Source organism: Callospermophilus lateralis, chromosome 16 (genome assembly GCF_048772815.1).
Source record: "Callospermophilus lateralis isolate mCalLat2 chromosome 16, mCalLat2.hap1, whole genome shotgun sequence".
NCBI lineage: Eukaryota > Metazoa > Chordata > Mammalia > Rodentia > Sciuridae > Callospermophilus > Callospermophilus lateralis.
The window spans coordinates 55,378,820-55,404,527 of NC_135320.1; the positions used below are offsets into that span (position 1 = coordinate 55,378,820).

General features: G+C 33.6%; 1 protein-coding gene across 4 annotated transcripts in view; it reads left to right on the plus strand.

Annotated features, from left to right (window-relative positions):
• Vps13b (vacuolar protein sorting 13 homolog B) overlaps positions 1-25,708 on the plus strand; it is a 736,334-nt gene that overhangs the window by 98,411 nt on the left and 612,215 nt on the right. For all 4 annotated transcript variants that reach the window (XM_076835849.2, XM_076835851.2, XM_076835850.2 and 1 more), the window contains exons 14-15: positions 8,731-8,900; positions 15,769-15,963. In XM_076835849.2, coding sequence (XP_076691964.2) covers positions 8,731-8,900; positions 15,769-15,963 — 365 coding nt within the window. The remainder of the gene's footprint in view (positions 1-8,730; positions 8,901-15,768; positions 15,964-25,708) is intronic.

The following is a 25,708-nucleotide window of genomic DNA, read 5'->3' on the forward strand; positions in this document are numbered from 1 at the left end:
AACATTTAAAACTCTTATTATTGGTTATAAATGTACAGAAAGTGAAAAATCTAAAAGGAATAGTAAAGAATTATAAACATAAACTTTATAAAGTTTGTGGGAAAAAATTTAATGAGTTGTGTGACTAGTGTTGGTCTTCTGGTATAACTTACAATATGAAATAGATTTCATAAGCCTTGATAAATTGTCATAACTCCTTTCTAAGTTTGGATAAGATTTTGTCATTTTGTCCTATATACTTTTAGTTTCTTTAAAACCTGTGAGAGTTTATGTCTTCCTTTAATGAGAACGAGTGATATTCCTTATGTCACTTTTTCTGGGGACATCCTCAGTCTTTTTATCACCTTGTTATGTCATAAGTTTGTTTTCACTAAGTTCTCTTGAGTCTTTAGAAAAGGTGCAGTGTTGATACTTCAAAGTTACCTTTTTCTTCCATTTCTCCATTTATGTTCAATTAGAATTTTACTTCCAGTGTTACCAATTTTTGTTTCCTTCTCTGCACTTTTATCTTTCTCTGTTTGGATTATTCATTTTTGTAAAATGTCATGTAGGTTTATCAGTGGCACATGAGGCAACCAACTACTTGCTTTGCTATCTTAGCCTGAGTTCAGTAGCAGATGTATTGTAACCACTGTCTAAGCCTGACACAATTGAGAGAAATGATGTGATTGTTTTTTGATCATGATGCTTATCTATTATTTACCTATGATTTGTGAAGAACTAGAAGTTCATAATTTATGTAATTGCTCAGTTAATATAAATTGGCAATTGATATTTGAACCATAAGTGTGATATGTCATCATAGATTCTTTCACAGAATCAAATATAACAGATTCTTTCACAGCAACTAAGCAAAGTGAGAGCTTCCTGTACATTTGTATACATATGTTTTTAAGTGCATACATATTAAAATTTAAGTTATTAGCACTTCTACTGTATTCCTTTTTTTTCTTAGCTTTTTACTGAAGTATATATACTTATTGGAAAGTATATAAAATTTAAGGATAGAGCACTATGAAATTTTTATACTAATCACATCTATTTAAGTAATTGGTCAGAACATTGGTTAGGAAATAAAAGCTTAGCATCTATTCAAAAATCTTCTTCTTGGGGCTGGGGATGTGGCTTAAGCGGTAGTGCACTCGCCTGGCATGCGTGTGGCCCGGGTTCGATCCTCAGCACCACATACAAACAAAGATGTTGTGTCCGCCAAAAACTAAAAAATAAATATTAAAAAAATTCTCTCTCTCTCTCTCTCTCACTCTCTCTTTTTAAAAAAAATCTTCTTGTTGTTACTAAATATTCTGTCTTAAAGAATAACCACTATTCTTATTTACTTACATCATAGATTTAGTTATGTTTATTTTGAATTCATAAATGGAATTATACAGTATGTGCTTTTTTGTCTCTGGGCTAACCCACATTATGTTTATGAGATTTGTTGTGTAAGTTTCTGTTGGGTATTATAACGTATTTATTCACATTAATTTTGATGAGTATTTGGTTAGTTTTTAGTTTTGGCTGTTTTTATAGTGAAGCTACAATCATTGTAGTGCATGTTATTTGGTAAATATATGTATATATTGCTGTTGAGCTACTAAAAGTGAAATCACTAGGTCGAATGATTGCATATATCACCTTTAGTAGAGATTTCCAAACTGTGTTCTTGTTTTTTTTTTTTGGCTTTAAATAATTTATTTTTTGTTTTTTATTTTTCTCTGGGGGTGTGGATAGAACCAGTATGCTAGCAAGCACTCTACCACGAGTGACATGGTAAATAATTTTTAAAGGGTACAACCATCTTATGATTTGAGATGTTTGTGCCCCTCCAAAATTCATCTTGGAACTTAATCCTCAATGCAGAAGTATAAAGAGGTCGACCTTTAGGAGGCTCCACCTCATAAGTAGGAAGTGTGTCCTTAAAAAAAGGATTGAGGTAAAAATTTGTTCCCAAGATTTAGACTCTCTATTCACCTCAATGATTGTTTCTTTTGCTGAGAAGCTTTTTATTTTGAATTCATCCCAATTATTCTTTTTTTTAAATTTTTTTATTTTTTAAATTTTTATTGTTGGTTGTTCAAAACATTACATAGTTTTTGATATATCATATTTCACACTTTGATTCAAGTGGGTTATGAACTCCCATTTTTACCCTGTATACAGATTGCAGAATCACATCAGTTACACATCCATTGATTTACATATTGCCATACTAGTGTCTGTTGTATTCTGCTGCCTTTAGTATTCTCTACTATCCCCCCTCCCTCCTCCCATCCCCTCTTCTCTCTCTACCACCTCTACTGTAATTCATTTCTCCCCCTTGTATTTTTTTTCCCTTTCCCCTCAATCCTCTTGTAATTTTGTATACCCCTGAGGGTCTCCTTCCATTTCCATGCAATTTCCCTTCTCTCTCCCTTTCCCTCCCACCTCTCATCCCTGTTTAATGTTAATCTTCTTCTCATGCTCTTCCTCCCTACCTGTTCTTAGTTACTCTCCTTATATCAAAGAAGACATTTGGCATTTGTTTTTAAGGGATTGGCTAGCTTCACTTAGCATAATCTGCTCTAATGCCATCCATTTCCCTGCAAATTCTATGATTTTGTCATTTTTTAATGCAGAGTAATACTCCATTGTGTATCAAAGCCACATTTTTTTTATCCATTCGTCTATTGAAGGGCATCTAGGTTGGTTCCACAGTCTTGCTATTGTGAATTGTGCTGCTATGAACATTGATGTAGCAGTGTCCCTGTAGTATGCTCTTTTTAGGTCTTTAGGGAATAGACCGAGAAGGGGAATAGCTGGGTCAAATGGTGGTTCCATTCCCAGCTTCCCAAGAAATCTCCATACTGCTTTCCAAATTGGCCGCACCAAATTTCAGTCCCACCAGCAATGTACAAGTGTGCCCTTTTCCCCACATCCTTGCCAGCACTTGTTGTTGTTTGATTTCCTAATGGCTGCCAATCATACTGGAGTGAGTAGGTATCTTAGGGTGGTTTTGATTTGCATTTCTCTGACTGCTAGAGATGGTGAGCATTTTTTCATGTACTTGTTGATTGATTGTATGTCCTCCTCTGAGAAATGTCTGTTCAGGTCCTTGGCCCATTTGTTGATTGGGTTATCTGTTATCTTATTGTTTAATTTTTTGAGTTCTTTGTATTCTCTGGATATTAGGGCTCTGTCTGAAGTGTGAGGAGTAAAGATTTGTTCCCAGGATGTAGGCCCCTGTTTACCTCTCTTATTGTTTCTTTTGCTGAGAAAAAACTTTTTAGTTTGAGCAAGTCCCATTTGTTGATTCTAGTTATTAACTCTTGTGCTATGGGTGTCCTATTGAGGAATTTGGAGCCCGACCCCACAGTATGTAGATCGTAGCCAACTTTTTCTTCTATCAGATGCCGTGTCTCTGATTTGATATCAAGTTCCTTGATCCATTTTGAGTTAACTTTTGTGCATGGCGAGAGAAAGGGATTCAGTTTCATTTTGTTGCATATGGATTTCCAGTTTTCCCAACACCATTTGTTGAAGATGCTATCCTTCCTCCATTGCATGCTTTTAGCCCCTTTATCAAATATAAGATAGTTGTAGTTTTGTGGATTGGTTTCTGTGTCCTCTATTCTGTACCATTGGTCCACCTGCCTGTTTTGGTACCAGTACCATGCTGTTTTTGTTACTATTTCTCTGTAGTATAGTTTGAAGTCTGGTATTGCTCTACCGCCTGATTCACACTTCCTGCTTAGCATTGTTTTTGCTATTCTGGGTCTTTTATTTTTCCATATGAATTTAATGATTGCTTTCTCTATTTCTACAAGAAATGCCATTGGGATTTTGATTGGCATTGCATTAAACCTATAGAGAACTTTGGGTAATATCGCCATTTTGATGATGTTAGTTCTGCCTATCCATGAACAGGGTATATTTTTCCATCTTCTAAGATCTTCTTCTATTTTTCTCTTTAGGGTTCTGTAGTTTTCATTTTATAAGTCTTTCACCTCTTTTGTTAGGTTGATTCCCAAGTATTTTATTTTTCTTGAGGATATTGTGAATGGAGTGTTTTTCCTCATTTCCATTTCAGAGGATTTGTCGCTGATATACAGGAATGCCTTTGATTTATGCGTGTTGATTTTATATCCTGCCACTTTGCTGAATTCATTTATTAGCTCTAATAGTTTCTTTGTAGACCCTTTTGGGTCTGCTATGTATAGAATCATGTCACCTGCAAATAGTGATAATTTGAGTTCTTCTTTTCCTATTTTTATGCCTTTAATTTCTTTCGTCTGTCTAATTGCTCTGGCCAGTGTTTCGTGAACTATGTTGAACAGAAGTGGTTAGAGAGGGCATCCCTGTCTTGTTCCAGATTTTAGAGGGAATGCCTTCAGTTTTTCTGAATTCAGAATGATGCTAGCCTGAGGCTTAGCATAGATTGCTTTTACAATATTGAGGTATGTTCCTGTTATTCCTAGTTTTTCTAGAGTTTTGAACATAAAGGGATGCTGTATTTTGTCGAATGCTTTTTCCGCATCTATCGAGATGATCATATGGTTCTTATTTTTAAGCCTATTGATGTGGTGAATAACATTTATTGATTTCCATATATTGAACCAGCCTTGCATCCCAGGGATGAATCCTACCTGATCATGGTGCACAATTTTTTTGATATGTTTTTGTATCCGATTCGCCAGAATTTTATTGAGGATTTTTGCATCTAGGTTCATTAGAGATATTGGTCTGTAGTTTTCTTTCTTTGAAGTGTCTTTGTCTGGTTTGGGAATCAGGGTGATGTTGGCCTCGTAGAATGAATTTGGAAGTTCTTCCTCTTTTTCTATTTCCTGAAATAGCTTGAAAAGTATTGGTATTAGTTCCTCTTTAAAGGTTTTGTAAAACTCTGCTGTATACCCATCCCGTCCTGAGCTTTTCTTAGTTGGTAGTCTTTTGATGGTTTCTTCTATTTCCTCGATTGATATTGGTCTGTTTAGGTTGTCTATATCCTTCTGACTCAATCTTGGCAGATCATATGATAAGAAATTGATCGATGCCTTCACTATCTTCTATTTTATTGGAGTATAAGGATTCAAAATAATTTCTGATTGTCTTCTGTATTTCTGAAGTGTCTGTTGTGATATTGCCTTTTTCATCCCGTATGCTAGTAATTTGAGTTCTCTCTCTTCTTCTCTTTGTTAGCATGGCTAAGGTTTGTCAATTTTATTTATTTTTTCAAAGAACCAACTTTTAGTTTTGTCAATTTTTTCAATTGTTTCTTTTGTTTCGATTTCGTTAATTTCAGCTCTGATTTTAATTATTTCTTGCCTTCTACTTCTTTTGCTGTTGTTTTGCTCTTCTTTTTCCAGGATTTTGAGATGAAGTATTAGATCATTTATTTGTTGGTTTTTTCTTTTTTAAGGAATGAACTCCAAGCAATGAATTTTCCTCATAGAACTGCTTTCAATGTGTCCCATAGATTCTGATATGTTGTGTCTGTGTTTTCATTTATCTCTAAGAATTTTTTAATTTCCTCCTTGATGTCTTCTATGACCCATTGATCATTCAGTAACCTCTTGTTCATTCTCCAAGTGATGCATGATTTTTCCTTACTTCTTTTATCGTTGATTTTCAGTTTCATTCCATTATGATCAGATAAGATGCATGGTATTATCTCTACTCCTTTATATTGTCTAAGAGTTGCCCTGTGACAAAATATATGATCTGTTTTTGAGAAGGATCCATGTGCTGCTGAGAAAAAAGTGTAACTGCTTGATGTTGGGTGGTATATTCTATATATGTCAATTAAGTCTAGGTTATTAATTGTGTTATTGAGTTCTATAGTTTCCTTATTCAACTTTTGTTTGGAAGATCTGTCCAGAGGTGTGTTGAATTCTCCCATGATTATTGTATGGTGGTCTATTAGACTCTTGAACTTGAGAAGAGTTTGTTTGATGAACATAGCTGCACCATTGTTTGGGGCATATATATTTATGATTGTTATGTCTTGTTGGTGTATGGTTCCCTTGAGCAGTATGTAATGTCTCTCTTTATCCCTTTTGATTAACTTTGGCTTGAAATCTGTTTTATTTGATATGAGTATGGACACTCCTGCTTGTTTCCGAAGTCCATATGAGTGATATGATTTTTCCCAACCTTTCACCTTCAGTTTATGTATGTCTTTTCCTATCAAATGCGTCTCTTGAAGGCAGCATATTGTTGGGTCTTGTTTTGTGATCCATTCTACTAGCCTGTGTCTCTTAATTGCTGAGTTTAAGCCATTAACATTTAGGGTTATTATTGAAAATGGGTTGTTCTTCCAGCCATATTTGTTTATTTATGTTACTAAACATGGTTTGTTTTCCTCTTTGATTATCCCCCCCCCCTTTACTGTACTACCTCCCGCTGTTGGTTTTCATTGATATTTTCTATTTCCTCTTCCTGTAATATTTTGCCGAGGATGTTTTGAAGAGATGGTTTTCTAGCTGCAAATTCTTTTAACTTTTGTTTATCATGGAAGGTTTTAATTTCATCTTCCATCCTGAAGCTTAATTTCGCTGGATACACAATTCTTGGTTGGAACCCATTTTCTTTCAGTGTTTGAAATATGTTATTCCAGGATCTTCTAGCTTTCAGAGTCTGTGTTGAAAGATCAGCTGTTATTCTGATTGGTTTACCCCTAAATGTAATCTGCTTCCTTTGTCTTGTAGCTTTTAAAATTCTCTCCTTATTCTGTATATTGGGCATCCTCATTATAATGTGTCTATGTGTGGATCTCTTATGATTTTGCACATTCGGCGTCCTGTAGGCTTCTAGGATTTGGGATTCTGTCTCATTCTTCAAGTCTCGTATTATTTCATTGAATAGATTGCTCATTCTTTTGGTTTGGACCTCTATACCTTCCTGTATCCCAATGACTCTTAAGTTTGGTCTCTTTATGTTACCCCATATTTCTTGGATATTCTGCTCATGGTTTCTTAACAGTCTTGCTGAGCTGTCTATGTTTTTTTCAAGTTGAAATACTTTGTCTTCATTGTCTGATGTTCTATCTTCTAAGTGTTCTACTCTGCTGGTAGAATTCTCAATTGAGTTTTTAAGTTGGTTTATTGCTTCCTGCATTTCTAAGATTTCTGTTTGTTTGTTTTTTACAACCTCTATCTCCCTGTATAGTTGATCTTTTGCTTCTTGGATTTGTTTATGTAATTCATTGTCGAAGTGATCTTTCATTGTCTGATTTTGCTGTCTAATGTCTTCCTTGAGACTCCAGATCATCTGAAGCATGTATAGCCTGAATTCTTTATCTGACATTCCATCTGCTGCAGCTATTACCTCTTCTAAAGTTGAGTTGACCTGCATTGCTTGTGGTCCTTTCTTTTCTTGTCTTTTCATACTGCTCGCATTTCTTTCTGCTTCGTGAAACTGTTGTGTTATTGAATTTTCCCCCTATATATTTATATTGTTCTTGTATAGTTGAAAAGTTTCCCTTGCAGGGGCGAGCAGCGGCTGTGCTCCTCCTCCAATTGGAGTGATCTGTCTACCACGCTGATGGGCTGCTGGGCCTGTTCTGTTGGTCGTTCGCAGGTCTGCCTACCTTGCAGGTGCGGGCAGCGGCTCTACTCTGCCCCAACTCCAATTGGGGTGACGTGTCTTCCACACCAGTGGGTCGCTGGGCCTGTTCCAGGCGCGGGCAGCTGGTCTGCTCTGCCCCTACTCCAATTGGGGTGACGTGTCTACCATGCCAGCAGGCCGCTGGGCCTGTTCCACTGGTTGGTCGCAGGTCTGCCTGCCTTGCGGGCGCGGGCGGTGACTTTGCTCTGCCCCTACTCCAATTGGGGTGACGTGACTACCACGCCGGCGGGTCGCTGGGCCTGTTCCAGGCGCATGCCGCGGCTCTGCTCTGCCCCTACTCCAATTGGGGTGACGTGACTACCATGCTGGCGGGTCGCTGGGCCTGTTCAGGGTGCAGGCGGCGGCTCTGCTCTGCCCCTACTCCAATTGGGGTGACGTGACTCCCAAACTGTGTTCTCAAGTTATTGAACCACTCTACACTCTTATCAGCTCAATGTGGGACTTTCATTTTCACTTGTCAAATTATGACTTTTGTTGCCAGTTTTCATATAGGTATGAGCAAAATTTTTTTTTATACTTTAAATGGTTAAAAATAAATTTAATTCTGATTTACTTGAAAATTATATTAAAATTAATTTTGGGAATCCTTAAATAAAATTTTATTGGAGCATAGCCATGTTCCTTTGGTTCTTGTATTGTCCACAGGTGCTTTTGTGCTATAATGACAGATTTGAGTAAATGTGACAAACGTATGGCTCAGAACTAAAATACGTTCTGTATGACTCCTCACAAAAAAAGTTTGCTGACTTTTGCTTTACAGGCTTGCCAACACTTAGTATTCTCTCTTTTTCATTTTAACTTCTCTGGATGGATGTGTAGTTCTATCACATTCTGACTTTATTTGCAGTCCTCTGATGCCAAATGATGTTCTCTAGCTTTTGATGTAAACTTTATCTATTTTTATATATGACTTTTTGCTTATCAAGCCTTGTTTTGCCCTTTTATCTATGAATTCTTTCTTTCTTTTTTTAAAAAAAAATTTTAATTGTAGCTGGACACAATATCTTTATTTATTTTTATGTGGTGCTGAGGATCGAACCCAGTTCCTCACACGTGTGAATTTTCAATTGTTTAAGAAAATTAGTTATTTAAAAATATTCTTCATTAAAGTTCCATTTTTCATTTTAGAAATTAAGGATGAAAATGAAACAATATTGAATCCTGAAGAAGTGGCTTCCTTGGAGGAGTATATTCCTACTCGACATACAAGTGTAACTCTCCTCAAATGTACCTGTACAATTTTCATGGCTGAGTTCAACTTGCTGGATTGTTTGCTTCCTGTCATTATAGGAGGAAAGGTATAATAGGAGTTTACTTTTTTCCCCTTGTATATGTATATGTGTGATTATTCAATAAAATAATATCTGCTTATATCTTTATCTATGATGGAGTAAAAGCAATGTAACTGTGATTGATAATTCTCAGAAAGTGATTTTATACCCGGCTGCAATGGGGCAGGCACTTCGGTGATCCCAGTGACTCAGGAGGCTGAGGCAGAAGGATAGCAAATTCCAGTGAAACTTAGCAACTTAGCAAGGCTCTAAGCAACTTAGTGAGATCATGTCTCAAATAAAGGGTGTGTGGGGGGGGCTGAGGATGTGATTCTGTGGTTAAGCATCTCTTGGTTCAATCCCTGGTTAAAAAAAGGAAAGAGTAACTTATGGCAAAAGTGACTATGAGGCAGTTGTTTCATTTCGTATATTTGCTCTATATATTCTGCTAAATGAGTATTGCATTTGGAGAGAATTTCAATGGAGAAAATTAAAATGTCACTATTTCCTGTTATTTCAATTTTTATTATCTTCCTTTTGAAAAATAGACTTTATTTAAATTTTTTTTTTTTTTTTTGTAGTTGTAGATGGACAGAGTGCCTTTATTTGTTTCATTTTCGTGTGATGCTGAGGATCGAACCCAGTGCCTCATTCATGCTAGGCAAGCGTTCTGCCACCACTGAGCTCCAGCTCCAGCTGTAGACTTCAGTTTTTTTTTTTTTTTTGAGAGAGAGGGAGAGAGAGAGAGAGAATTTTTTAAAAAATATTTATTTGAAAGTTTTTGGTGGACACAACATCTTTTATTTTATGTGGTGTTGAGGATCTAACCCAGCGCCCTGCGCATGCCAGGCTAGCGCGTTACCGCTTGAGCCACATCCCCAGCCTTAGACTTCATTTTTTAAAGTAGTTTAGGATCACATCAAAATTTAGTGGAAGGTACAGATATTTCCCATATACTTTCTGCCCATACATTTGGATGGCCTCCCTCATGATCAAAGTTCTCCACTGGAGTGGTAAATTTATTATAATTGTTGAACCTCTCTCGGAACATCATTATCACCCAAAGTCCCAAGTTGACATTAGGGTTTACTTTTGTTGTTTATGTTCTATGGGTTTTGATAACTACATAGTGCATTTGTCTCCCCTTACGGTATCACGTTGAGTAGTTTCACTAACCTAAAAATCTGTACTCCTGTTCATCCTTCGCTCTCATCACTAATAATCACTGATCTTTTTCCTTGTTTTTTTTTTTTTTTTCAGAATGCTGTATAGTTAGAATACCAAATAGTTAGAATGCCTTATAGTAGAGTCTTAAAATATGTGGCCTTTCAGATTCTCTTCTTTCACTCTGCGCAATTAGATATCTTCCATGTCTTTTCATGATTTTAAAGCTCATTTCTATTTTTAAAAACCTTTTTTAGTTTTTGAGAGTCTTTATTTTATTTATTTATTTATATGTGGTGCTGAGAATCAAACCCAGTACCTCACACATGCTAGGCAAGTGTTAAAGCTCATTTCTTTTTGGTGGATGTAATATTCCATTGTTTAGGTTTATCACAGTTTATTTGTCCACTTATCTACTGAAAGATATCCTGATTGCTTCCAAGCTTTGACAGTTATTAATACAGCTGTTATTAAACATGTCTGGGCAAGTTTTTGTGTACTCAAAAAATTTTAACTCAAAGTGGCAGTTTCTGGATTGTATAGAGTAGGAGTATGTTCAGTTTTTAACGAAACTGCTGAACTGTCTCTTGATGTGATGGTATGATTTTGCATTTTCATTAGCAGTGAATGAGCATTCCCATTTCTCTATATCCCTGTCAACATTTGGTGCTGTAAATTTCCTGGTATTTTGTCATTCTAATAGGTGTAGAATTATAATGTTGTTATATAATTTGCATTTCCCTGATGACATATGATATGGAGCATTTTTTTTTTTTTTGTTTATCTTCTTTGGTGAGGTGTCTCTTTAAATCTGTTGCATATTTAATAGGGTGTGTTTTCTTAATATTAACATGTAAGAGTTTCCTGTATATTTTGGTAAGAGTCCTTTACAAACATGTCATTTGCAAATATTTACCCCAAGTCTGTGGCTTATCTTATTCTCCTGAATATCTTCACAGGTCAGAAAATTTTAATTTTAGTTAGGTTCAGTTTACTAATTTTCCATTTTATAGAATATGTTTTTAGTGTCATATCTAGAAGTTATCACTATACCCAAGGTAATCAGTTTGTGTCTTTTAAGGAATTGGCACATTTTATGTAGATATTAAATTGGTAGGCATAGAGTTGTATATAGTATTCCTTTATTAACCTTTTAAATTTTCATGGTTTTTAATGATGTATTGCTTTCAATTGTAGCATTAAGAACTCAATTGTTTATTTTGGTACAAGGTTTGAACCTGTGGTGCTTTACTACTCAGCTATATCCCCAATCCTTTTTTCATTTTGAGACAGGGTCTCGCTAAGTTGCTGAGGCTTCCTCAAACTGTGATTGTCCTGTTTTTGCTTCTCGAGTTGCTGGAATTATAGGCACAAGGCTCTGATATTAATAAATTATGTCCTCTTTGTTTTTTTCTTAGTCTGGCTAAAAACTTGTCAATTTTTATTGATCTTTTTAGAAAAGCAGCCAGCTTTTAATTTCATTAATTTTCTCTCTTCAATTTCATTGGTTTCTGTTCTTACTTTTATTTTTTATGCTTGCTTTGGATTTAATTTCTTCTTTTGGTTCTAGTTTCCTAAAATGGAAGTGTAGGTGACTGATTTTATATTTTCTTCTTTTCTAATATATGCATTCAATGCTATAGATTTCCTTCTAAGGAATGCTTTTACTATATCCCATAAATATTGATAAATTGTTTTCATTTTCATTTAATTTAAGTTGTTTTTTTCAAAAATTTTTCTTGTGATTTTTTTTTGACCCATGTGTTACTTAATCTCCAAGTACTTTGAGATTTTCCAGTTATGTTTTTGTTATTGTTTAATTCTATTAAATTTTGAAAGCAGATATTTTATGATATCTCTTCTTTTAAATTTGTTAAGTGCCTGAAATTGTAGCTCAGCTGTAGAGCACTTACCTAGCACAAAGTATATCCCAAACTTTTTTTTTGTTGTTGTTGTTTTTATATAACACTATGCCACCTCACTGGTTTCTCATAATAACAAAACCCTGTTTTCACTGTCCTGGCTCTTGTATTACTGCTGTCGTTAATTTTACTTATAGATAAGCAAACTTAAGCCTACAAACACATTTATACACACACACAACTGAATTCACCATTTCTATTATTTTGAACAACTTTATGATTTATTAAATGAATTAAGAATAAGACAAATAAGCCGGGTATGGTGGTGCACGCTTGTAATCCCAGCAGCTCAGGAGGCTGAGGCTTGATAATCGCGAGTTCTAAGCCAGCCTCAGCAACTTAGTGAGACCTGAAGCAACTCAGTGAGACCTTGTCTCTAAATAAAATACAAAATAGGGCTGGGAATATGACTCAGTGGTTGAGTGTCCCTGATTCAGTCCTTGATACTAAAAATAAACAAACAATCAAACAAATAAATAATTAGATAGATAGATAGATAGAATAAGACAAATAAAAGCTTTTAATATAAACTTCATTTATTTTTTTCTCTGATGCTTTTTAAGTAGATATGAAATCTGAAAAGTGAGTTTCTAACCTGTATCATTTTTCTTCTCCCACAGATTTCCTTTAATACTTCTTATAAGACAGGTGTACTGGCAATAAATTCTCTCAACTTTTGTTTGTCTGAGAAAGTCTTTTTCTCCTTTACTTTTTTCCACATTTTTTAAATTGTTGCATCATAATCTACATAATAATGGGATTTGTTGTTACATATTCTTACATGCACTTGATATAACACTATAATTTGCTATCTGTATATGTTTTATAGATAAACATGAAGTATACTTAAAGGTAGGTGAAAAAATTAAGGACAAAGAAAAGATGGGTATTGGAAAGCATTATAATTCTTCACACAATAGTTTATCTTAATTTTAAAATGTGAAATCATTTTAAATGTGCATAGGTAAGTTTCATTTTGGAAAAACTTTTTCAATTAGAAACGAATCTTTGATTTGAAGGAGGTTAAGCATATAGAAGATTGGAATTCTGTGATCAAGTTGAAGAGTGATAGGAGAGCTGAAAATTATGACCTGCATTTACAGAGTACTCTGCACTGGAAAGCTGCCTCTCCTGCTGGAGTCTTGTTGCAATGCCAGAGTAGGGACCCTATGTCAAGGGGTTCTGAGCTAGTGGCCTACACCCACTTTGCAGAGTGGAAGCAGGAGGCAAGAGGGTGGAGCAAACCTTTGAAGGGACCCCCAGTGGTGCTAGTGTGACTTGTGCACCTGTGGAAGGGTCTTCTGAGGGCAGTGGACATACGAGTGAGGGGATTCTCAGAGCATAGGCACAGGCACTGGGTGCTCAGCCTCATGCTCACAGTGGTTGCACCTGCCAAGCGAGTGGCTCTCAGAAACCCATGGCCAACTATGGATTCTAAGTCATCTTCCAATAACTTGATCAATCTTGTTTTCCATTATTTTTCCTTTCCCTCTCCTCCTCTCTTCCCATGGTCTCTTTCCTCTACTCTTCTTGTTTCCCTTTTATTTTCATTAGCTTCACACCACCACCTTTCTTTTCCTTTTTCCTCTCTAGCTTTCATGTAAGAGAGAAAGCATGGACCCTTTACTTTTTAAGCTTGACTTATTTCACTTAACATAAAGCTCATAGATTCTTTCCTCAGTCATGTCTGATCTTCAGGTATGCCCATCAAAGGGAAAAATGCTAATAAGGAGGCCTCACTGAGGTGTCAACCTCAAATCTGCACAAAACGCCCTTCAGATTTTTGGCTAACTCTAAGCTTCTTGGTGCAATGCAAAACTTTAGAGAAACTTTAGAAAATGTAGAGGAAAATAAAGTGGAAAGCACAAAAGAGAAATTTCACTATCTGATTTGTGCTGGGCATGAAGAGGTAGAATTTAAGCTCTGTCAAGTGAGCACCTCTTGCTCTTCTCTCATACCTTACAAGAGCCACAGTCTATTAGTAAGTACTAATTGAAGCAGATTAGCCTTAAAAAAGCCTAATTCCATTCATGAACAGGACCAGGTTGATCTGCTTTTATTCTACATGTTTGCTAAAGCCTGTAATTTATTCCATGACATGAATTGCCTTTAAAAAAATAAGCATACTAAAAGAATTAACAAAATGAATTGAGTGTCAAAATAAATAATTACAGAAATAGTGTTAGAAGTGATTAGGATATCGGAGGACTGGGGATTAGCTCAGGGTAGAGTACTTGTCTTAATCTGGGTTCAGTCCCCAATAGTACATATAGAAAAACAATGGAGGTTATTACACATTGATCTTTAAGTTACTTTAGTAACTTGAAGGAAAAAGAGAAAAATGTAAAAGTTTTAATAAGACAATCCATGAAACAAATGAAATTAAAAATTTGGAATTGGAATGTATAAGGGGGCATAGGTAAGAAGAAAAGGGGTAGAAATATGTACCTTTTCAATACTAATCAAAAGAAAAAAGCCTATTTTAATACCAAAAAGGTAATTTTTGAAGTAAAAAATATTATCAGATATAGAGTCACTTTGTGTTGATTAAAGTGTCAGTTCAAAGAATGAGTAGCATAGTTAATTCCCATAGATGTTATGTTGAGTGAAAGATGTACACTGTGATTCCAATTTCTTAAGTGCAAAAAGGAACTAAACTATGGTGTTTAAAGTGAGAATATTGGCTCCCTCAGGAGTGTATTCAGTGTTGCTATGAAACAGACATTGGAAACGTTTCAAGGTACTTCAAATGGGTAGTAATTATAAGTTTAAAAATTTATTGAGTTCCATGGTCCAGATTTATATGCTTTACTCTTTTTTTTTCAGTAATCAAAAATACTTAAATAAAGTAAGCAATTACTAAATAAGTGTTGGTTTTAAAATGATCAATAATTAATAAACAATCTGGATTGTATGTTCAGTTTATTCAATTTTAGGCATATTCTCAGTAATGACTTATTTGTTTTTGGATTGGTGTCATGTATTGTCATGTAGCATTTAGCATCTTCAGCCACAGCCTGTTAAATGGAAATGTTACTATGACAGTGAAAGCCAGACAAAACAAAAAAGGAAAATACTATTGTCATATATTTTCAGATTCTCTTGGGTAGAAGGTCATGGCATTTCTCATTGAGCACCATGTGGAAGATATTTTAAGGGAGTTAGTTTTACTATAGGAGGAGATTACTTACTAATTAGGGCACATTCTCTGGATATCTTGAAACTTACACATATTTATTTAGATGCTCTAGATGGTTCTGTAACACTGAGACCACCAAGCCTTCCTCAAGATTCCTATGACTTTATGTGCTGTTAATATAAATATTGTTAGTATGATTTGGATCAGTTATTTTTTCCTTTCTGCATACTTTCTTATTATGAATGTCTTTTACACTGTGTGATATAGTCCTTTATTTTCTGTAATCATCTAAATGTGAGTAAAGGGAAAGAAAACAAAAAATTGCTAGTTCTTGAATATTTAGACAAATTTTTAGAATGATTAAGCTTAATTTAAGAAAGTGTTTACATCATTCTGAGGCATTTAGTGCATACTGTGAAGTTGATTGAAAAAATAAAAAGCTTTAGCTAAAATGTAATGAACCTTTAGAAAAAATATGCATTCTTTAAAATATGGGGCATACTTAAAGTAGATATTCATATTTAGTTATAGCAAGAGAATTCTATATAAAGGCATCATTTCTAGATTGACCTACTATAACTACAAAATGTGCAAGTCTGAAGCTTGTATAGAAGGAATTGTATATCAGTTGACTGCTATACTCCTAATAAAGCGAATCCTTATTTTCTAGAACTCAAGTAATTTCATGAATACTACAAACTTCCAGTGTCTTCGTCCTTTGCCATCCATTCAGATACTGGTGGATAAAATCAATCTGGAACATTCTGTCCCAATGTATGCTGAGAATTTGGTGCATGTGGTCAGCAGCCTTATTCAGCCTTCTGATAATCTGCTTCATTATTGCTATGTTCACTGCTATCTTAAGGTATGAAAAATGAATTTTCTTGTTTATTATTATGTGTTTCACTTTGGGAATGTCAAATAAGTTTCTTTTTTCCTGGAGTTATAATTTCATAGAACTAGTAGTGCATAAAGTAAAATGAAAATAAGATCTAAGATAGATTTATTCACTGTTACAAAATAATTCAGTAAAATAAAAAGAATTTATAAAGCTATTTGGAATTAGTTGTCTAATGCTTGCTTAATATAATTTTTGAAGATTTTATATATTGATAATTATTTTTATATGCAGTTTAATATGGGTGCTTTAAAAGACTTACGATTTCTTTGAAGGGAACATTTATTTATGTTTGGCATAAGGTTTCATAAAAATAGTTTCACATGCTAGGTTTTTGGCCACTTTTTTTTAGTTGAAATCATGTTAATTCTTGATGCAAAGAGACAAATCTTTTTTATTATTACAAATGTAGTTAAGTAAAGTGATTTTTGGAAGCTGTGTCCAGCCCAGCTCTGTTTTTTTTAATAAGTAATGTATTCCAGTACAAATATGTACACAGAAAAATAATAAATTCAAATGTTGAATGATAAATAGTTTTAGAAGTAAATACAGATATATATTCCTAAGTAGACTTATCATCTGCCTAATCAAATTTTCTTTTATCAATAAAAGGAAACCCTACAATGTCCAATTCAAGAATAAGTACTATAAAAACAGTAAATTCCATGAAAAAATACCAAAAGATTAAAGGACTTCATGAAAAAGTCTCTGGCCAATGGTTTATAGTGTTTTAAAATTCTTATATATTTTATATTAGTCAAATAAAAAGGAATCAATTTAAAAATGATAGTTTTACATCACTTGTAGATTAAATAAGATGTTAAAATTCAACTATTTTCTAATCACATAGAGCAGATGGACATGTGTTTTAGATGACCTTGAAAAAAATCCATTTTCAAGAGGCGGGTCTCCTTTAATGGAGGATCATCATATAACATTGCAAAGGGATTTGAACTTAGGGATGTGTGATTCATTGGGGACTGTTATTATGATGATTTGTCATAGTGTCTCATGTCATGCAAAAAGTAGCAGAAGATAGTTTTGAATCTGGATATCTAGAGCATATTATCCTTGAGCTTTTTAATTCATTCCTATGTTGATATAATCTGAATATTAGAATAATGTTGAGAGTACATGTCTTTTTTCTTTAAGCCGGTTTAGTTTTTGGCATTTCACTATATTTTCTAATATATTCTGCTTATATTCATTTTTTGAATATTTTTTTTCCATATTGCAGACATTCTGCATTAATAAAGTATTTCATCATCCTCTAGGAAAATGGTCACCAAAGTTTTGATCACCAATATGGTCACCATCCATACTGACATGAAAGTTAATGGAATAGTTGTTCATCATTTCTATTTGTGAATGTGTTAAAGCTCACTTGAATTTCCAGTGTAATGTAAAAGTTATAGTCTAGTCTGTGAGCAATTATGTTTCAAGAAAGGGACTTTTGCTACATATACCTTCCAGTTGTCTTTTCTATTGTGGTTAGTTTAACTACAGCTATAATGGATAAGTTTAATGTTTTAGGAGAAGTAAGTTATTGAGCAGAATAGGAATTGGTATAACATAGGGAAGAAAACCATTTATTGATATTTGGAGTTTTAAATACTTTATGAAATAAAACCTCAAGTCCTGCTTGTCTTAAATATTTTGTTTCATTTTTAGCCTAGTGTGGTGCTGCTCAGCTGTAATCCTAGTGGCTTGGGAGGCTGAGACAGGAGAATCCGAGGTTCAAAGCCAGCCTCAGCAACTGTGAGGCACTAAGCAACTCAGTGAGATCCCCTCTCTAAATAAAATACAAAATAGGGTTAGGAATGTGGCTCAGTGGTCGAGTACCCCGGAGTTCAATCCCTGGTCCCTCCCCAAATTTTTTTGTTTCATTTTTTTATACTTAGGTGACCTAGTACATTTTAATACTTTCAGGATTTGCTAGAGAGATGTTGTTTATTTGACTATTTCAAATTGACTCAAAATGCAATTTTGTTAATAAGTATAAAGCAGTGTATATTTCTTGTGATTTCAGTGACCTTTGAGGAAGTTTTCAAAATTTTATATTTAGTGTTTTAGTGTTATAATAATAGAGGATTTGTGTGTATTCTATGTTTGGCCTATTTTGTAATTTTCCATTAAAAACAGACAAATGGTTGAGTTTTAATTTTCTATACTTTGTTTTTATTGTACTAGCTATATGATGAATTTTTTAACTTCCGTTCATTTAATGAATTTATTAATTGGGAGAGTTGGCATGAATTTGTAGAAAATATAAAGATAAAACTCTTATTTTCATTGACAGTGAATGGGTTCATCACATACTACATGCTACATACTTTGAAAAATGTACACATTGTGGAAAGGCTTAATCTAGCTAACACATGCATTACCTTTTTTTTTGTCGTAAAAATACAATCTCTCATTAATTTTCAAAGTTCAGAATTTATAACCTACCTATCATCATTATATTATACAACAGAGCTCATGAACTTTCCTCTCATTTAACTGAAGTTTCATATCCTTTTTACCAACATCTTCCCAAACCCTTCTTATCAGAAACAAAACTTGCCTGTACCTTACAAGTTCCTTTTATTTATCTTGTAAACCCATGCTTTATGTATGGCATTGAGTAGCTAAGACCTTTCAAGGCATCTCATATTTGAAATGTACAAAATTATGTGAATTTACCCTAAGTTGTTAAATAATATATGTTTAAGGCTTTGTTATGCATAAGGATCAAGTACAACAGATGCTTTAAGAGAGATCAAGTAGGTTTGTTAAGATAGAATCAGAACACCTAGGGATTTGGGAGGAAATGGTGCTTTCATATACAACTGATTGATAGGCAAGTAATTTTGCAAATTACTTTAGTAGGATATACAACTGATTTATAGGCAAGTAATTTTGCAGATTACTTTAGTAGGATCTAATGAATTTGAAAGTAGTTCTATGCTAATACTCATTTGTTTCAATTTTCAATGTATACTCCATAGCAAGAGTGAAGCAAGCTTTTGTTTAAAGGGTCATAGATTAAATATTATAAGCTTTGTTGGCTAGTAGGCAAAATTGAGGATTATGGTAGGTACTTAAAAGAACAAGGAGAAAAACGTTTCCAAAGTTTCAAGTTGACATAATTTGAAATGTAATAATTGAATATTTTTTTGTAATACAGGTTTAAAAAATTTTTAAAATTCTAATTAGTTATACATAACAGTAGAATGAATTTTGACACATTGTACACAGATGAAGCATAACTTCTCATTCCTTTGGCTGTACATGGTTCTGAGTCACACCAGTAGTATAATCATACATGTATATAGGGTAATAATGTCTGTCTGGTTCTGTCATTCTTCCCATCCCCACTGCCCTACCCCTTTCCTCACTCCCCTCTGCACAATTCAAAGTTAATTTGTCCCCCTCTCTCCCCCGCCCTTTATGGATCAGCATCTGTTTAATTAGAGAAAACATTCAGCCTTTGTTTTTTGGGAATTGGCTTATTTCACTTAGCATGATATTCTCCAGCTCCATCCATTTACCTGCAAATGCCATAATTTCATTCTTCCTTATGGCTGAGCAATATTCCATTACGTGTATACGTATCACATTTTCTTTATCCATTCATCTATTGAAGGGTGAATCTAGTTGGTTCCATAGTTTAGCTGTTGTGTGAACTGAGCGCCTTATAAACATTGATGTGGTTGCATCAATGTAGTATACTGATTTTAAGTCCTTTGGTTATATGCTGGTAAGTGGGATAACTGGGTCAAATGGTGGTTCCATTTCAGGTTTTCTGAGACATCTCCATATTGCTTTCCTGAGTGGTTGTACCAATTTGCATGCCCACCAGCAAATATGAGAGTGTACCTTTTTCTCCACATCCTCATTAACACTTACTATTGCTTGTATTCTTGATAATTGCCATTCTGATTGGAGTGAGATGAAATCTTAAGTAGTTTTGAGTTGCATTTCTTTAATTTGTGGAGATGATGAGCACTTTTTTCATGCTTCTTGAAAGGTTATATTTCTCCTTCTGTGAACTTTTTGGTTCCATAGCCCATTTATTGATAAGGTTTTTTTTTTATTTTTAAGTTTTTTGAGTTCTTTATATATCCTGGAGATTATTGCTCTATCTGATATGCGTGTGGTAAATTTTTTTTCCCCATTCTGTAGGCTTTCTCATAATGTTATTGATTTTTTTTTTTTTTGCTGAGAAGAAGCTTTTTAGTTTGAATCCATCCCATTTATTTATTCTTCTTTTTACTTCTTGTGCTTTAGGAGTCTTGTTAAGGAAGTCAGGTCCTAAGCCAGCATGGTAAAGATTTGGGCCTATGTTTTCTTGTATTAGGCTCAGGGTCTCAGTGTCTGAGTCTTTGATCCACTTTGAGTTGATTTTTGTGCTGGATGAGAGAGTTTTAATTTCATTTTGCTAAATATGGATTTCCAATTTCCCAGCACCATTTGTTGAATAGGCTATGTTTCCTCCAATATGTTTTTGGCGCCTTTGTCTACCCTGAGATAACCACATTTATGTGCATTTGTTTCTGTGTCTTGTATTTTGTACCATTGGTCTGCATGTCTATTTTGGTACCAACACCTTGCCATTTTTGTTATTGCTCTGTAGTATGTTTGAGATCTGCTATTATGATATATCCTGTTTCACTTCTCTTGCTTAAGAATTGCTTTGGCTACTTTGGGTCTCTTATTTTTCTAAATGAATTTTGTAACTGATTTTTTTTAGTTCTATGAAGAATGTCATTGGGATTTTAATATGAATTTGCATTAAATCTGTATAACAGTTTCAGTAGAATGGCCATTTTGACAATATTAATTCTGCCTATTCAAGAGCATGGGAGATATTTCTATCTTCTAAGGTCTTCTTCAATTTCTTTCTTTAGTGTTCTGTAGTTTTCATTGTACAGATCTTTTACCTCTTTTGTAAGATTGATTCTCAAGTATTTTATTTTGGGGGGCTACTATGAATAGGTGGTTTTTCTAATTTCTCTAACAGTGGATCCATCACTTATATATAGAAATGCATTTCATTTATGGGTATTTTTTAAAATTATTTTTCCCACCTGATTATTTATTTATTTATTTTTGTATGTGGTGCTGAGGATCAAACCCAGGGTCTCACACGTGTGAGGTGAGTGCTCTACCGCTGAGCCACAACCCCAGCCCCTCATTTATGGGTATTGATTTTATATGTTGCTACTTTGCTGAATTAATTTATAAAAATTTACTCTATTGTCATGTATATCTAAAAAGAACAAATAAAAAATTTAAAATATATAGTTGTCATGTTACCAAACAATTCCATTCCTAGATATTATATGCCAAAGAGAAATAAAAACCTAGATATGAATGCACATACCTAAATAATACAAACAGTTCAAATGGACAAATAAAATGTAGTACATCTATACAATGGACTATTACAATTCCAAGTTTTCTAAGGAATCTCCTTAATGCTTCCAGAGTGGTTGCAGCAATTTGCAGTCCCACCAGCACTGCATGAGTTAACCTTTTCCCCGACATCCTCATCAACATTTATTGTTACTTGAATTCTTGATAATTGTCATTCTGACTGGAGTGAGATGAAATCTTAGTATAGTTTTAATTTGTATTTCTATAATTGCTAGAGATGATGAACATTTTTTCATGTTTATTGATTGATTTTATTTCTTCCTCTGTGAAGTGTCTATTCAGTTCCTTTGCCCATTTATTAATTGAGTTATTATTATTTTTTGGTGTTAATTTTTTTTTAAGTTTTTAAAAAATATATCCTGGAGATTAATGCTTTGAGGTACGATAGCAAAGATATTCTCCTATTCTCTAGGATCTCTACATACTTGATTGTTTCCTTTACTGTGAAGAGTAAAGGATCGAACCCAGGGTCTCGCACGTGTTGTCATTCGTTTTATTGATTCTTGATTTTATTTCTTGTGCTTCAGGAGTCTTTTTGAGGAAGTTGATTCCTAAACTGATATTATGCAGAATTGGGCCTGTATTTTTTTCTCATAGGCACGGAGTCTGTGTTCTAATGCTGAAGTCCTTGATCCACGTTGAGTTTTGTGCAGGGGGAGAAGTGTTCAATTTCAATCTACTACATGTGGATTTCTAGTTTTCCCAGCACTATTTGTTGAAGAGGCTATTTTTCTCCAATATATGTTTATGGTGCCTTTGTCTAATATGAGATAACTGTAATCAAAGACACATCAAGGAAAGAAAAGTTCAGACCAACATCCCTGATTCTCATAGATGCAAAATTATTAATCAAATACTGGCAAATCCTGTACAAAAAACATATTAAAAAGATATTGCACCATAATTATGTGCAGTTCATCCTAAGGATGAAAGGTTGGTTTTAGTATATGGAGATAAATGAATGTAATTCATCACATCAATAAACTTTGAGGGAAGAATCACATGATATTCTCAATATATTCAGAAAAACCACTTGACAAAATTCAGCATCCATTCATGCTCAAAACACTAGACAAACTAGTGTTTGTAGGAACATACCTCAACATTGTAAAAACAATATATGTTAACCCAAGGCCAACATCATTTTAAATTGAGAAAAATCAAAGCATTCCCTCTCAAAACAGGAACTAGAAAGGGCTGCCCTTTCACCCCCTTTTTTTTTCAAACATAGTTTTTGAAACCTTACCCAGAGCAATTAGACAAAAGAAAGAAATTAAAGGCTTATGAATAGAAAAGAAGAGCTCAAACTATCCATATTTGCCATATGACATGATTCCTTATTTAGAACATGCAAAAACCTCTACCAAAAAGCCTCTACAACTCATAAACTAATTCAGCAAAATTGCAGCTTACAAAATTAACACATGTAGGTTAACTGCATTCCTATACATATGTGATGAATAAACTGAAACAGGAATTAGAAGAACTATCCCATTCGCAATAGCCTTAAAAAATATAAAATATTAGTGATCAGTCTAATAAAAAAGGTGCAAGACCTCTATAATGAAAAGTATAGAACACAAAAGAAAGAAATTGAAGAAGGCCTTAGAGGAAGGAAACATCTCCTATGCTCTTGGATAGGCAAAATTAATATTGTCAAAATGGCCATACTATCAAAACTGTTATACAATTTAAGGCCATTTATATTAAAATCCAGTGACATTCTTCATAGAAATAGAAGAAACACTCATGAAATTTATTTGGATAAATGAGAGGCCTAGAATAGCCAAAGTAATTCTTAGAGAAATGAAGCAGTAGACATCACAATACCAGACCTCAAGTTATACTACAGAACTATAGTAACAAAAATGGCATGGTATTAGTACTAAAACAGACATGGACACCAGTGGAACTTAACAGAAGACACTGAGACAGCCACATAAATTTAGTTATCTCATACTTTTAATTATTTTTTCTTTTTAATATTACAATTTTATATGTTTAATTTTTCTTCTTGAAGTTATTTTATTGGTATTTCTAAGTTTATTTTAGTTTCTTGTATTTGAGGTGTTATTTTAAGAACATTGTTATAAAATGTTAAAATATCAATGATATATTTTTATATTTTGCCAAATGAGGTTTTTTTTTTGTTGTTATTTGGCATTCTATTTATCTTTTAATTTAATACAATGTTTAACTCATTCAGTTTTTTTTTTTTTTTTTTACCTCATTCAATTTTGTCTTTAGGTAAAACTTATATTGGTTGTTAACTTTCTTTGCTTGATAACATTTTTACTACTTCAAATAATTAGTTTTTAGAATTCTGCACTTTAATTGCTTTCTGAATCTGTGAACTATTGTTTGTGACAGCAACTTTAGTTCACAGTGGGCTTGTTTTCCCTTTCTCATATGAGCTATTTATAACTTTAGTCAACGGTTATCGACAAGTTGTTAGATTATGTAAGTCCTTCCAGTGTATCTAAATGCTGTACTTTGAAAGAGAGAGTTGAAGATTTATTTTATAATATTTTGCCATAGTGGATTATAGGAAGCACAATATCACTATTGTAAATATAATCATTTGAGAGTATATAGAAGGTAATTTCATTGTCCAGCAGTCCTCTCTTCATTATTATTTTTATCTGCTTGAATATTTTCTTAGGAGCATCTCAGAACAACACATAAGCATAATATATTTTTTTAAATTAATAGAATAATTTAGTTTCCCCAGGGTCCCTTGCAATTCTGCAAATAACCAGCAGGGGATCTCCTCTACATCAAATTTCATCTGAATACTGTTAATGATAGTGTCTATAATTATACTGCGGGGGCTTAAAGAAAAATTGATGACTTTGAGAGAGTTACTAGTTTAGCATAGTTGTTTTGTGATACCTTTGTTCAGCTTTATTCATAAGTCTAGAAATATTTGGAAGTTAGACTTTTTTATTTTTTGTAACTGTGGATTAAACCCACGGGTGCTTTATCACTAAGCTACATCCTCCAGTTTTTATTTTTTATTTTGAGACATTGTCTTGCTAAGTTGCTAAGGCTGGCCTCAAACTTTGAATCCTTCTCCTCAGCCTCCTGAATAGACATTGTTTTAATAATTTTACTTTGTGTTGTCATATATGTGTAAATTTCAGAACCTTTTATATATTGGGCCTTTTGGAGGAAATGCCAAAATTATACAGTTCCCAGCATAGGTTTTCAAAATGAATGAATATGAAATAGTTAAATTTTTAAGTTAAAATGTAAAGCAATCATTTAGTATTAGAAACATGTTTTTTAAATAATTCTTGCCAGTTGTAAAGTGTAGGAACTGTAGGAATTAATATATACCACTATGAATTTTTCTTGATAGTATTTAGATGGTTACGTCCATTAAAAAGCAGTTTTCTCTGATAATGTAATTCTTTCTGATGTTTTATTTTCTAAACTCTGTTTTTTGGTTATTGAAAACTAATTTTAGAAGAATGAATTTTGAGACTGTGAATTTGATAAATGTTAGGGGCATAATAGGTTTTTGAAAATAGGTAATTTTTAAAAAAATTTTTATTATTATGAGCCTGGGGAGCAAATCCAAGGGCTTCCCTTATGGTAGGGAAGTGCTCTCTACCACTGAGCTATACCTCCTGCACTCTTTTTAAGAAATTGATCATTGTTGTATGCTAACTGAATAAATTTGTTTTTGAAAATTGGTTATGAGGAAATTCTAAATATGTTTTAATGTATTTGGTATAAATGTTAAAGTGGCTTCATATCCATGAAGTCATTATAAATCCAAGAATAAATATAATGACTGAAGATAAATATTGATGTTAAGTTCCTTTTGCCTTTTATTGGTAAACAATAACCCTTTATTTTGCAGTGCTGTCAGTCGGCCTTTCCAGTTTGACATGTTTCTATTATGAGAAATTCAGTGTCCAGGAATTTCTTGAGATTTTAAAAAATTGTGATTTGCTCCTTTTAAGTATATACCTAATGTAAAGATTCATTTATGTCATGAACCAAATTTCCTGGAGCATAAACCTCAAATTTACCATCATTTTCATAGAATAAAGGAGAAAGAAGTAATATTTTAGGATATTTTTGGATATACTTGTTGTATGTTCATAATCCAAGTTGAAGGCAAAAGACACTTTAAACATTGTTCTTGTAGTTAATACTAATTTATAATTTATAATGTGGAACATGCAGTCAGCCTTTTATATAAAAAGATGTATATTTCAGTGGATCACAGCACAACACATAAAGAATATATATAGAAATCAAATATGAAGCCTAAAAAATT